Genomic DNA, 15,270 nt, shown 5'->3' with positions numbered 1-15,270 from the left:
AGTGTGATTCTTTTCTCTCTAGCACCCCTGGGTGAGATAACCTCCCAGCAGCGGTGGAACTCACCATACGCATTGTACATCTTTGGTCCAAGGTCTGGTTTGACAAAGAAGTCTGGTAGACGTGACGATAGGTTGAGTACCCCATCTCGTCTGGTGTACTCTGGGAGAGGTAGATTACCCATCAGGTCCTCAAAGTGCTCCGGTAGGATTTCACTGAAGTCCTCCGCTGGGGGCCAATCCTTGAGCTTGAGGATCATCGACTGGCCTTGTTTGGTCTCTAGTCGATCTGGTAAATCAGAAGGAAATGCATAAATTTAACAACATTTTACCATTTTACTGGCCTATGATTGTTTAAATTTTTTTTTTTTGGAAATTTTTGTTTGGCACTGGCTACCAGGAACACTTACAATGATCATTAAAAGAGGGCATCACTTTAATAATGGATGAAAAATGAATGATCTAATAAATGTTGCCAAGTTCAATAACTTCATGACTGACATAATGCTATATCAGTAGATAAGAGCAATAACTTTCAGCTTTTCCTTGAAACAGAAAAATGGAATGTTCACAATCATGTTGAATCGATATCAAGATATGCTTCCCCCTCAGATTCTTAAGAAAACATTGTTTGTTTGGCAATTGGCCAATGTTAAAAGCAAACTGTCTGCTGAAGGGTCCCTATGGAACATCACTGCATGTCATTGCCAACACAAACCAATTAAGTATGCAATAACATCGTTGCTTTCAAGCCAAGTTTACTTACTAGGGGGGAAACTTAGATGAAAACTTTCTCTTCTTTTGACTCTGAAATTCAAAGCTATGATATGTCAAAAGAGACCTTGCCTGCTCTGAAGTGGAAGAAATAAACCCAGAATTCACTTTTGTAATTCATTTGCCAAACTACGGTAATATATCACGACCTATTTTGGAGATAGCGAAACAGAATTTGGGTAGATTTATTCTACCAATGCTCAGATTCATACATAAAACAATACTCTCCTGTTAGCTGGTATGTCTTCTATGATAGGGGAGTTGAACTTACTTGTCAAATCTTCGAATCCATCCCAAAAGTCTTTCATCGGCGCGCCCTGTATGACCGTTCCCTTTCTGCAGTCCACAAGATCGTTCTCTATGTTACCAAACTGCTTGCTGAAATACCGCGGATTCCAGAGGCTGGATTTGAGTTGTTTTTGTACGTTACTAACCAACACAGGCTGATAATAAACAAGAGAACAATAACCAATTGTTAAGTTATAACACTGATGGGAATAACTGAATATTTTAAGCACGTGAAGTAAGTCATTCGTCTCTTTGTAGCAGCCATTCTGCTACTCCTACCTCACCACGCCACGCACATTTTTATAGCACAAAAGTTTTGCATGAAAGAAAACTTTGTAATCAAACCGACCAGACATGGCATCTAACTCCTCTTCGTATACCATTCAATTCTTTCAAGCAATGTTCATCTGTACACACTTTATGAAATATGGGAAACATATAAAACCCTTTCTTCTTTCTTATGACCAACGCAACAAAACAAGGCTAATAGACACTAAATATCCCATATTTTGGTTAAGAGTATGCAATTCGATACTGATTTCTCACAAAGCACGCTGCTGCAACTTACCACTCCTTTGCCCCACTGCTCTTGGAAGATCTTGAAGTTGCCTTTGTTAGAGGGTTCGTGAAGTCGAAGGAGTTTGCCATCGCAGAGCCACGAGTGAGGGACGTCCGGGTAGAGAAAACTAGACTCTGTTAGGGTATTCTTGGATCCCGTCTGGATGGCTGGAGGAGACTTAAACATATTAAACGGCCCTCTGGAGGGTTTCTGAAGGCTTCGATCCGGTTTGATGCGAGGTTCCGCTATATGCTGCTCAACCACCGTGGCTATGATGTCCTCAAAGGTACTCGTCATAGTCCTGTGTTTGCTCTTGACACTGTTCTCCTTTTTGGGGAGTAACGCCGATAAGAAAGAACTACCGTCCACAGGTCCCCCGGGGGTACCCATCTTACTGGCCGTCTTGGTGAGAAGTTCTCTGAGAGTGGAACAGTTCTGTCCCGTGGGGGAGTTCGTTGTGGGGTCACAGGTCATTTCCGTGGTGGTATCTGCTGCTGTCTTAACATTTGAACTCGAGTCTACTTGCGTCTCTCCGTTCTGAGACGGAGGAGGATGAGGAGCTTCAAAGTCACATTTCGCGTCGTTAGATCTCGAGGTAGCCACGTCCGCTAAGAAATCCAAGGCAGAGGTACTGCTGGAAGTGGCAGTTATGGTGTTTCCAGTGGTGCTCACCATGGTGCTGCTGACTGCATTCTGCTCTGGCTGGACTTCCGTTTTCACATCATTCTGCAGCAGGGATAAATTGCAGGGGCAAGTTCATTAAACATTGTGCTTTAGATTAATCTTGCATCATAAAATTTAGTTTCACTCGGTGGTTTTGATTACACTGACACAAATGACATTAATCTTTCACATATTGTTTTGTTGTTTTTAAATTGAAAGACTGCTTTATCTGTTTTGTAATCATTCCATTTATTATTATTTAATTTGAGTTATTACATCTTTTGTAGCAGAAGAGGATATGCAAATTCAAGGACAGCATCTGTGGTACAGAGGCTAACAGCCCTTGCATGATTACTAATTAACCAACTGCACCACCGAATCCATACACAAGCAAGAATTTGGATCAAACAGTCTATCTCTGCATCAAGGACAGCCACCAGACATTGATGGTTTCTATCCCTATTGCTTACATGGTAATCTAAGTTTTAACAGCATCTCAAGTTTCATTGAAGTACATCAGCCTTCCATGATTTTGACTCATTGAGGTAGACGACATCCGAGATAGATTTTGCTTCAAACCATCCGTAACGTTGTCAGAGCTATTAAATGCTGAAGTGTATTTTTTATGCAAAGATGCAGCTGGGATTATTTTGCTTGCAAAATTTGAGACCGTCGTTTTGCAACCAGTGAGGCGTAGAGGTGACATTTGCAGTCACCTACTGATTATTATCCAAGACCTTATCTCACTACACGCATGAACATTTTTTAAATGAACCTTAAACTAGTTTTGGCTGGTATCTGTGTTGGTATGTACTTTTGTATGACGCTAGAGGTAATGCGACAAATGGCTTGAGGGAAATGGTCATATGTTAATCAAAAATTAATTGCGAAGGAACACAGACTAGTCCTACAAGGTGACTGAACCGATGATTTAATAAAAATTGAGATACTACCATCTACTCTGACATCCACTCGCTGAAAGTGTCAGAACATAACCCACGCCAGTTTTGCCCGCACTTGTTTCAGAGTTGCCAGAATAAATAAATAAATAAATATCTATTTACACTCCATGCATTAATTGAATTCATTTCACCTTTGAAGTAGATACTTACTCCTTTCGTGGATTCAGCATCTCCAGGGGGTGATGACTTCGGACGAGAGCAGGGACATGTGGAAGGTAAATTCCATCTTCTCCTGATCTCATGAACCAGGGTACATATATCCCAAAGAGCTGCGTGATAACAGAATAAATAAATAAAACTCCCAGTCAGGGTTCATTCAGGTATATGTAAAGAGGTGGAATTTGTCTTGAAATCCCTTCACTGCTGCTCTATGGTTATATCAAATGAAAAGGGGGAGGGGGGGGGCGTGATCCCTGCTTACACAGTATGCAAGGTACTGACTGGCACACAGCAGCACAAAGATATGGCTGTACAGGAATCCCAACAAACCAAAGGGCTTAATAGCTCATGGCATGTAATCAACCCTGAGGTCACTCGTTTCAATCCCAATCAAAACAAAACATTTCTTTGCCAGAACAAGCTTGTGATCTACTTAAACAGACCTATAACCACAAAGCCGGAAAAAAAAAAAATTGTCCTTTTTGTTGAAGAAATGCCAAGATATCTGGAACTAATGTGCTGTTCAAGTCCACTAAAATTGCACCAGCTATGATGTTATTAGGCAAGACCTTACATATGACTAACCCCCCCCCACCCCCTGACTAACCCACCACCTTACCCCATTATATTCTCTCTCAACAATGTGGTGGTGTGATACTTGAAAAATAAAGAAAACTTATTACAGAAAGTCATGTTCTAACTCAAGTCCCACCCAAATGGCTCCAGGAATCATGAAATTATGCAAAGAACTAGGAATGCATAAGATCTACTTTCCAACCCCACATTAACATTGTTTCCCACTCTCTCTACATATACACCATTATATAGCTGCATCTCCTACTTTTTAACTCAAAACTATCCGAGGTAGAAAAAAAATCATAAACAAACAAATATATATATATTAGGGTGTCCGCATATAAAGCAGGAGGCCTGGGTTCGAATCCTGGTGGAGGCTGGAAGTTTTTCACTGTTCTGGATTTTCCAACTCACTACAATTTCAATTATATATATATATACATATATATAGGGATTTAAAGACTTGATTTGAGAGTGAAAGTCCTTCAGCCTCTTTTGCCAAACACTGACAAATAAAGAGAACAATTTCAGGAAGAAAGCTTTCCATAAGGCCATCTACAAGAGTGCTGCTACAAAGGGAAGAGGTGAAGAGTCACAGAGAGTTTTCAGTTTCATTAATGCACCTTGAATTGCAGTCATTTCAAAGTGTGTAACTAACTCAACAAAAGGGTTCTTTCCTGTTTGTGACGAGATGAATGACCACAACACACACGAAACGATCCGGAGCCTAATATGCCAAGCTCGAACGGACACAAAAAAGATAGAATCCAGTCTCGAGTAGAGCACATACTTCACTGTGTGTCGAGAATTCTTAGAAACAGGAACGAGAGCGAAAACTACCTTAAGAAATGTTCAGTTACCTGAGCCAGGAATGATTTGGGTCAACATGAGATTCTCTGGTAAATGTTGTTGATCTTTGATACATTTCAGCCAGACCTCCGGGCTCTTCGCCTTCATGCTACGAGTCGAGTTGCCTGTCTTTGCCTTGAAGCAATCCGGGCAGACCACGAAACCGCATTTCGGACACGTCCAATGAATGTTGAACAGCGTCGTGTCGCACGTGTCGCACATTTCACGGACACCAGACACCGGACGTTTCCAGGCCATTTTCCCTGCAATGTGGGGAGGGGGGGGGGGAAGAGTAGCAAGAAAAGCATAGAAATTTAGAGAGGTCAAACACGGAAGGAGGGCTTGTTATCCGAGATATTTGTTCAGATACACACATCCCTAATACACTTCTGTTTTATATCACAAATCTGAAATTTGGTTAATGGTGCAAGTATTCTGTTCAATTCATTATTTTGTGACCATTAGTTGTGAAATTTACCTATTGGCATTGATACAATCATCATGAAAAGTTAGCCAATTAGTTTGTTGAGATACTTAGATAATTTATGCATGTACAAAATTGCCCTCGGCCATTTCTTTAGTACTTTGGGGCAGCAGCCCTAGATCACCGGATAGGGAGTATGTCAGGGCAAAGTAGGTTATTCCTACATGTTAACATAGTTCATGTAGCAATGCCCACAGATATCCTAACATAAATGGGTTTTAATGTAATAATTGACTATAAAGAGGTTAAATAACCATAACAAGTCTTCACACATTATGCAAAAATGCAGAATGTCTGGAAGGCACATTTCTTGCTTTAAGAAAGAATTTTCTAAAATAATAAGATCTGCCAAGAAAGCGTCTGCAAAGGCCATGAAAAAATGGATCCGTGCTATGGCTTCTACGATAGTTCTTGCTTTGCAAGACAAGCTATCACATCAACTCTGACGATGATCAAACAACAGCTGAAGAAGAGTCAACCTGGAATTCCCAATCTGGATAAAAGCTCAATGTAAACGCTGGAAGACGGATGACACGGTTGCTATGCAATATAATTCATAAACACATTCATACAGCAAACAAAGAGAGATAACAACAACAGCAAGCAAATAAAAAGACGGGGCATCAATGTACCGGTGATAAACCTGAACGATAACAGGGAGATAATAACAATAATCAAAAAAAAACAGGAGGGTGGTGGGGGGGGAAGAAGGATAAACAAAATGCCCAGAACAGAAATATTACCATCAGTACATGTCAAAGCACCCTTGGCATCTTTTTCTTGCAGCACTAGTTCACAAAACTTATCTGCTGTCATCAACATGATATATTTGGAAACTTCCAAGTCCGTGTTGGGGTCGTCCTCCTCGATGCGAGTCGGTAACCAGGGGCCCAGGTCCTCCTTCTCGTACTGGTCCAGTTCGGAGAACCCGGCGATGGTGAGGTTGCCCTTTTGGCTGTACCGGAGCCTCCGGAAGGCGTAGAATCGACAGAAGATGTTCAGCTTGGACTGTTTGTTCCCCTTCATTCGACACTCCCTGCACTTCATCAGGTTCGGCGTGATGTTGGTACACGGCCCGTCCTGGAGGAAAGCTTCGCCGGTCTTCTTCAACTTGGAGATGGCAGGCTTGGATAGAGACCTCTCCAAATTGAAAGCTGGAATAATGATAAAAAAAAAACAAATTTTAACGTGCTGACTGAACTGAATTCGTACGAAATAATGAAGCGGCATGAATCATAATGAACAAACATGTTTGTGATGGTGAGGTAGTCTCTGCATTTATCTCTACATCGATTTCGTCTCACATAAAGAGAAGGTGATTCCGGCAAAATGTCTGTCTCTCAGAAATTATCCCAGATATTATGTTACTAGAAAGTTCTCTTTATATGTTCAGACTGTAACAATATTCATGTTTATTAAAGTATCACTGAAAGGAATCATCTCAGATTACATCAAATTGTTCTTTTCCAATGTTAACACAATTGCTCCCATCTTCGCCAAACTTGGCAGAGTCACCCAGATATCATCAGCACACTCATTAAATACGGTGGAGAAGAGAGACCATGAGGTCAATCTGTTCAGTTCCTTCAGCTGTCTTAAACAATGACACAGTGCCTGAAGACTAAGGTTTGTTTTTTCCGTGAGAGGTATCGGATATTTACCTTCTCTGTCTTTCTCTTTGTGTGCTCTGGTAACGATCCTCTTCTTAGGAGCCTCCGTCATAAGATCAATCAATGACGCTGTCTGTAAGACCAAACAGAGATACGAGAGAAAGTGAAATTTGAACCTCGAGAGAGTAGTAGCAGTGGTTAAATGACTCATAACTTGTTGTGTGGAGGCAGAGCAGGACTAATAGATGTGTGACTACGCCATGAGTAAAATGCAAAAACGGACGAAGTGTAAGACAACACCGCCAGGAAAAGTAGAAGGTTCTTCATGTAGAAACCAGTCAAACAGACAGAAATTTGGGATTCAAACTGCTGCCAAATAGGGGCACAGAGGACAAGACATGTCTCAGCACTCACATATGTTAAAAGATTTGATGGTCTGAATGACATTTTAGCTGCAAACTACAACCGCAATGAGAAAATCAACTGAGGGGGAGGGTGATTCAACAATGAAATTTGTTGAATCTGGTGAGAAATCCGACCTTTTTTTAATGCTCACCAGGGGTCGGGAAAATATTTGCCAACTTTCTCAAGATATCTAAACAATTCCAGGTTGGTTCCAGTCCCCTCCCCCTCCCCTTCCCCTTCCCCCACAAATTTACACACACAAACACATTCTTTTCCATTGTGATAGAAAAGGTAATACTGTCATGCAACCAAAGACACACTTTAACAACAACCCAAGTTGAAACTGACCTAGTTCTAGGCTCACAGCAGGATGCAGGGATGACTACATATAAGAATGTCCGGGCTAAAGGACAAGTTCAATAGACTATTTGCCAACCTACACTACATCCTAAGCAGTTAAATAACACTTCTCAGGAATTTATTGCATTGGCTATTTGAAACAAAAGCAATCTGCTCACTGCTGTGTTCCTTTCTCATAACTAAGGGTTAAAGTGTAAAACAAGTAAACTATTAATAGAACTAATTACCATTTTGAGGTTATCCTTGAAAATAACCTTTTCCTTCCACATTTGTGAGTAACTGGTTTGCGTAACAAGCATTGTCCGACATCAATTCCAAAAGCATAAAATATAGAACTTCCAAGATCCCAAGTTTTTTCTAATGATATTTATAAGCAACAATACAACCCCTGCCCTCCGCCCACCCCCTTCCACCTACTTTGGACAAGTACGTGCATTAAAAGTGTTCACTTACGACCTGCTTATGGTCTCCCATTCCATCCACTTTCACCTTAGTTTCGAGTCCAAGATTTAGACCGTTTACCAGAGGATGATGCGATGTATCGATGATGCATGAAGGATTCACCACCAGAGGGCTAGCTGTCCTCTTTCGGCTTTTCTTGTTCTCCCTACTCCGCCTCTGACGAGGTTTGCTGCCACCAGAGGCTGATGAACTGTCTGAACAAGTTGACATACTGTCAAAATCGTAGACTCGTTCTGGAATGCTTTTCTGAATGTCTGATAAGGTGACTGTAGATTTCTCTGTAACAGTGCTAGTAGCGTTAGGGGAATGTATGTGTCCGTTTGGCAAAGATTTCGCCGCCGTTCCTGACTTGAAATCCTTCTTCTCCTCTGGTGGAGGAGGGGAATCTGTACTCTCCGAGAGTCTCTGAAGCCAAGCTTTCTTACACTTGACATGACCCGTAGCCGTCCTGTTCGGCGACGCTGTTTTCCGACTGTCGGAGGAGTCGCTCATGCTCCTAGGAGACACGGATCGAGAGCGTTCGCTGTCCGACAACGACCCATTTTTGGCAAATAAATTTGGCAGACCCGTAAGTCTCTGGACAGAACCCGGATCGGGTGGCACTCTCTTCAACTGATCCACCTTTTCTATTTTAAGTTCCACATTTTCACTGACTTTGGCATGAGTAACGCCCCCGCCAGATACTAGTGAAGATTGTTCCTTGGGTTGGTATGACTGGCAATGCTCTGAAAATGATGTAACAGCACCAGCCTTTCTGAAGTCTTTATCACTCGTGGCCACGCCCATAACCGCCGCTTCTTTCACTCGCTTTTTCACTGCCATCGGTTGATTTGGGGACTTCCTCTTGGTACCCAGACTCAGGTCCTTGGGTTCATAGGACTGTTTGTCAACTTTACGATGATGATGATGGTGGTGGTGGTGGTGATGCTCTGAGGGTCTAAGTGCATTCATCAAAATGGATGACTGGGAAACTACACTAGTACTTATGTTAACACCGGGGGAACTCTGAGAGAGAGTTGCACGACTGGACGACGCTGTGCTCATAGACTTGACTTCCATTGTCTGGAGAGCAGCACGAGACAACTGCTGAGGTGATGCAACCTTCAATGGAGACGAGTCAATGTGCTGCATGTGAGGGTGGTGTCCACTTTCACTTCTACGAACAATGACTGGCACTGAATAGGGCCCCTCTGACTTAACAGGGAGGAGGCCTTGCTGCGCCTTGAGACTCTCCACAATTTGTTTTTCCCACAAACTTTTAGCACCCATCTCATGAATTGTGTGGCCGTCCCTGTAGTCATGGCTTCCGAGACCCGGTTCATTCTTTATGAGAGGGGGTGGATTGGGGATACCTTTCTTGTCCTCATGACTGATACCATGTGGGGAGTGAGAGGAACCACGGTGTCCCAGCAGGCCATTGTCACCTTTGTCCTCATGCTTCTTACTAGACGATACTGTGTGTCCAAAGGGTACATATCCTTCCAAATGCGTCTTTGGCTGAAACGGTAACATGTACGCGGGAGCAGACTTCAGTCTGTTATGCTCTGTCCTGACAGGGACACCGGGTCGGGCTTCCTCATACTTCAGACCTGATGATGGCTTGTTCGAACCAGATCCTGACTTGTAAGGCTGGAATACCTGGAAACCCTGGCTACTGTGGGACTTTATTGCAGACCCAATACTGTCCCCGATCAAAATCTTTTCAGATTTCTTCTCGGCCGAGGACAGACCAATGTATTTAGGCTTTAACTGGCTCATGACATGCTTGTATAGGTGATCATCATTTTTGACGTCAATGGAGCTTGCAAGCTTCTGTAACCTTTCCCTTTCAGACACAATGCCAGAGCTGGGATACTGCAAATCAAACAAACAAGGTCATTAGAGCGTAATCAGTGCCGAATGCTTTTACTTTCAATTTCAAGTTATTATTTTACCTTACTAACTATATAACTCATTATCAAGGGCAGCAATTATTCCTAGGATTGGGTCACAAGTCCACTCCCCATTTAGTTTGGGGATTGGATGTAAAAACAATTAAGTTATCACCAACTTGTACAACAGAATTGCTTTCAACATCTAGGACTTAGATCAAATAAGTAAATCATTGTACAAAGTGACCTCTTAACACCTGTAAATGGACTAAGCACTCAAGTTAAAGCAATGACATGATCTTAGAGACAGTATTCAACAATGCATACTATTGTTATGGTCATTTGAGAGGCACAGTAGTATTTCTCTTAGTAACAAAGGGCTCGAATGGCAAAATCCAACAGTGCCCTTCTACATCCAGTAAATCTTCCTTTACATTCCTCCATCCAATCCCCCAAACCTCCCCCCCCCAACCCCTCTATGAGAAGCTTCAAAGTTCACCCTGATCTGGAAAATAACAAAAGTTTATTTCTGTGGAATGAAAAGTAATGGCCAACACCGAACAAGGGATAACCTTTGACCTTCATTGCTATATACACCACAAATGATTCACTAGACTAATCCATACTTACAAGCAACATTGCTATTATGAGGCTATGACCTTAATTGACCTTTTTACCTGAAATTCCTAAAAGGTCTCAGATCGCCCTTGACTCAGAAATAGTTGTCAACAAAATAAAATAACATTGCTTTGAACATTGTGGCATGTGGGCTGATACCTGTCCTAAGGGTGTCCTCTTTCATTTAAGAAAAAAACGTTTACCAGCTGTTAAGGTGCAGCAGCCTCCATATTACCTTTGCAAGCCTATCCTGTCTCTGTATCTGCGCGATTTTATGTCATACAGGCTCTAGGCTAGGACCTTGCCCAGGTTGGTTTTCTTGATAGTCAATAGGATAGCCTAGTCTATGCTAAAGGCTACAGGCCTAGGCTACAGGCCATAATCTAGGACACTCATTATGTATTAAACAGTAGCCTAGCATTGGCCTATGTTGTGCGTGTCTTACACAAACATGCTCGTTACAAATATTTTTTTTTAAGTCGACACAAAGGACTAACACAGTTAGGCCTAGCCTTATGTCATGTTTCACCCATCAGGCATGACTGCACTTTGATTAGAGTAAATCACAAACTAGTTATCCATGAAATTCGTCCGTGGAAATATGCCCACAGCTTGTTCCTCAAATATATCATCACGCCTTTCCAACAAAAGTTCACATATCTATAGTGTAGGCTAGCGATATTGTTACTCCTGGCTGAACACAGCAGTCAAAATATTCCATGGGTCCGTACGTACGTTCAGCTTGTCTGTCATTTATACATAATCAGTCAGCTGTTTAGATATAACAGTACACTGTTACACAGTTAGCTTTTACTGCAACACTCAAGAACCTGTCTGGAGAGCTTGAGGTCAGAGTTCACGTTATGTTTTACGTGACAGTTATCAGGTTACAAGCTCCTCGGATTCTTTCATTCAATATGGGGGGAGTTTATTGTGTTGTCTCCAAGAGTGACTTGACAACGGAAGTACAGTACTCGAAAAATATGTAAACTGGACTTGGAATGTACATATTTGACATGAACTCTTGCTCAACCATGAAGGATTAATAACTTGTATGCTTATAATGTTGTTAAGAGTCTACATCTGTTTTTTTAAAAAAAACTGCAGTTTTTGTAAGGCATAATCATCTCTGAATGTATGTACTTCATGCATGGTTAATTCATAAATAACAGTTTCCTCTGAATACTTTTGTCAACAACCTAAAGGAAGGTGAAAAGTTTACTGGGAAATTACAAACAGATTGTTCCAGATATTTGTCATCCTACTTCCTCCTAATCAGCCTTGAAATTGGACCCAACATCAACATAACTTTGATCTACATTTATATAAAATAAGCATAATCATATAAAGAAACCAAACATGTATTACATCCAATGCCGGTTGAGCTTATTGTTGCCGGACAATGCTGAATCCCTTTAACACTAACATTCCAAGGTAACAGCGAGAAGAAGAGATGGTATTGGCATCAAATCAAGAAGGCTATTTTACATGGTTGGATAAACCAGCATTTTAGGGTGCCAAAAAACAACATTTGCATTTTGTTTACGTGGTTCATATTCAATAGATATATAAGAGAGGTGACATAAGATTGATATATGTGAATACATGCTTCACTTCTGTCAAATGGCAACATCCCAACTTCCTTGCACAATCCCCCCCCCCCACACACACACACACTTTCTTATCCCTTCCCTTTACATTTTGCTGTCCTCACTTTTTACCACAACCTTGAATATGCCTACATTTGATATTGGAAAGATAATACTGCCATAAACATTTTATGACTGTTTTGGGTTTTTTTTTTTGGGTAATTAAATAAAATTGGTTACCAAACCTCACCGTTGTCATCACCAAAGGAAATACCACTGAACACAAAATCAGGGAAGTAATGTCTAAAAACAAAGGCGTCTTGTGGCATGTTCAAGGAGGACTAAATTGGATTTTTCCAAACCAACATTACATGCGACAGACCGATAGACAGACAGACCAATTTGAAGACACACTTCTGAGGAGAACACTTACCATGATTTTTCTCTCCATCTCCTTTTGAATTTGATTCTGTTTGTACTCCTTTTCTCGCTGAAGTCTCTGCCATTCCAGTTCTTTCTCCTCTCGTTCCCTACGGAGACGGTCTTGTTCAAGTTGTTCTTTCTGCTGGATGGGTTTGAAATATTCCATCATTTGCAACAACCCCTTGTCAAACAAAAACAATTACCCTCCTACTTTTTCAGCTTTTTTTCTTTAAAACAAATTTTCCGAGTTGATTTTTGACCAAATTTGTCAATACTGTTTGACTGATTCCCAATATTTCATATTACAAATTTACGTCATTTAGCTTGGCTAGATTTCAGACACATTCTCTATCATGAACATTTTTGCATCCAATTATGTGTATTCCAAAATTTCTGCCATTTTCAGATGCCACAGGACATAACCAGCCCGATAGTAAAACCTTCACGCAATGGTATATTCACTTAACACTGTTGAGGCCTCGTTTGACCTTGCCATACCCCCACTCAATCTGGTCATGGATGACCAAACAGAACAGTTCCCAAGGGCGGCGGAAGCACTTTTAATCTGGGGGGGCACCGACATCAAAGGGCACTTTGCAGAAATTCGATTGGACTGATGTAGCCTTATATTTAGTACCCTTTGTAACTCTTATTGTATTATCTTATTTGCGTATACACATCACTCCATCAACGCCACTCCCCCCCCCCCCCCCCCCTTCAAGGAAAATATGCATACTAGCACTGCAATATCCAATGTGCAAATTGGGAAACAAGGAAACAAGTTTTCTTTTGAGACAAACTGAGGTGAAATCATGCTAGTTGCCAATGTAGGAATCTTCCGAATTAGAGTTTTATTTCTTGTTAATATCTTTAAAAAAAATTCCATTCGAAATAGCTTTGAGTTTCACCCACAGAAATTCATTAAAAGTCAGGGGCGTAGCCAGGATTTGCAAAGTTGTATGCACGACTATCTGAGCGGAGCGCCACCATCGGTTGGCGCGGAGCGTACAAGAAAATTTTTGGTTTTACAAACCCCTCAGATGGCCGGAAACGGCCCTTCCCGAGTGTTCATTCTGGTTCCCTGGCCTCTTCCTAACTTGAGACACCTCAATTTTTATGTAGAAAAAGGGCACATTTTTAACCTGAGGAAAAGTGGGGGGGCACGTGCCCCCTGTGCCCCCCCCGGTTCCGCCCCCCTTGACAGTTCCACATATTACTGAAGTTATTTTGAGCTACTTACTAAATGAGATGATTTGTGCATTTCTGCTTCATCTGCTGTTGTATAGGCAGTCAAATACTGAGAAGTATGGTTTATTTTTAGCGCTGTCTGATTTTGTGAAAAAGTTTGGCAAACGTGTTATTACATAACTGGAATTACACAAAAAGGTTTGGATTCTGCATAGATTCAGTAGTATCTTCATTATCTTTCAAAGGAGGAGGTTTCAATATGTGGAGGCCAGCCAATGTTTTTGTAGGGTCGAGAGGTCCAGTGGAAAATTTATTTTTGACTAATGAAAGAAGAACTGCTAAAGTTTGCAACCAATGTTTGCATTAGGACATTTGATTTTGGGATTCCCACAATTTACCTAGAGTGTCCTGCAAAAATATTTTCTGTTGGGGGAATTTCCCCCAACAATTCCTGGTACTTCCTACAACTTGCACCAGTACTGTAGTTGTAACTTGCCAATAACAAGCCAGATATTATAAAGTACTGTTGATTATTTTAAGGAGTAATGTGATTGGTCATACCTTGCCCAAACAAACACTGGCTTTGTTAGTGTGGCAATGCACAGTGTGTATTTGTTGCAACGGTTGACCATGTGTACAGCAATGTGCACTAAATTTTAATACAGGCATATGTATGTACATCTAACTAATACTAACGTCTTAAAATCTCTCTCCCTCCCCCTCCCCCACCTCCAAAAAAAAAAAACCTCAAAAATAAATTAACTGAGGGAAATTCCCCTTTTTTGAAAAATCCTAGTGCTAACACTGGTTGCAACCCTCACTTTGAATACCAAAGCTTTAGGGCATGAAAGGTTATACCCACATGACTGTAGTGTATTCATATGTTGTTCATGCATTCCAATTTTCAAAGAAGAATATTTTGGATGTGCCTTTGAAAGAAATACAAAACAATTTTGTCAGTGTGCATCTATGACATCAAACCTGATTGCTTCAAGTTACTTTGGGCACAAAACTACAAAACATGTCAACTTTCAAATATTGTCATCTCAAAACGATACAAATTGAATATAAATTTCACCAGGATGCCAACAATATCTTTCTTCCATTTTTCATCGGCCAAAACTTAAATTTTCCTTTGGATTATCCTTCAAATTAAAGCAGCTGTTTGCATTTCAAACAATTTCAAATTTCCACCAGACAGGCAGACTCACTCAAGTTGAAACAGTTCAAATTGCTCTTTTAAGCAGCACACTCATACAAAAATTGTCCTTCTCATCCAAACTAATGGCATCAGTTAGTCCTATAGACTTAGACTAAATACCACTGCTAGGAAATTTGGGTAGGTTAAAGACTAAGTGTTTAGCTTTGCCTTCATTTTAAACATCTTTAGGTGCCATTTAACATTGCTTGTTGACACCCAGAAGCTGCAAAAC

At 41.1% G+C, this 15,270-nt stretch overlaps 1 protein-coding gene across 9 annotated transcripts in view; it reads right to left on the bottom strand.

Annotated features, from left to right (window-relative positions):
- LOC139967938 (probable JmjC domain-containing histone demethylation protein 2C) overlaps positions 1–15,270 on the bottom strand; it is a 128,051-nt gene that overhangs the window by 5,220 nt on the left and 107,561 nt on the right. For 8 of the 9 annotated variants that reach the window (XM_071972163.1, XM_071972164.1, XM_071972168.1 and 5 more), the window contains 9 exons: positions 12,660–12,791; positions 8,140–10,002; positions 6,973–7,054; positions 6,055–6,465; positions 4,839–5,090; positions 3,394–3,512; positions 1,628–2,344; positions 1,043–1,214; positions 65–286 (listed from right to left, as the gene is read on the bottom strand). In XM_071972163.1, the coding sequence (XP_071828264.1) occupies positions 65–286; positions 1,043–1,214; positions 1,628–2,344; positions 3,394–3,512; positions 4,839–5,090; positions 6,055–6,465; positions 6,973–7,054; positions 8,140–10,002; positions 12,660–12,791 (3,970 nt within the window). The remainder of the gene's footprint in view (positions 1–64; positions 287–1,042; positions 1,215–1,627; positions 2,345–3,393; positions 3,513–4,838; positions 5,091–6,054; positions 6,466–6,972; positions 7,055–8,139; positions 10,003–12,659; positions 12,792–15,270) is intronic. The other variant, XM_071972165.1, reaches the window with a different exon arrangement.

The sequence above is a fragment of the Apostichopus japonicus genome, chromosome 5 (assembly GCF_037975245.1).
Source record: "Apostichopus japonicus isolate 1M-3 chromosome 5, ASM3797524v1, whole genome shotgun sequence".
NCBI classification, from domain to species: domain Eukaryota; kingdom Metazoa; phylum Echinodermata; class Holothuroidea; order Aspidochirotida; family Stichopodidae; genus Apostichopus; species Apostichopus japonicus.
The sequence above is the reverse complement of the archived record's forward strand: the minus strand, read 5'-3'. Positions and strand labels throughout refer to the sequence as shown.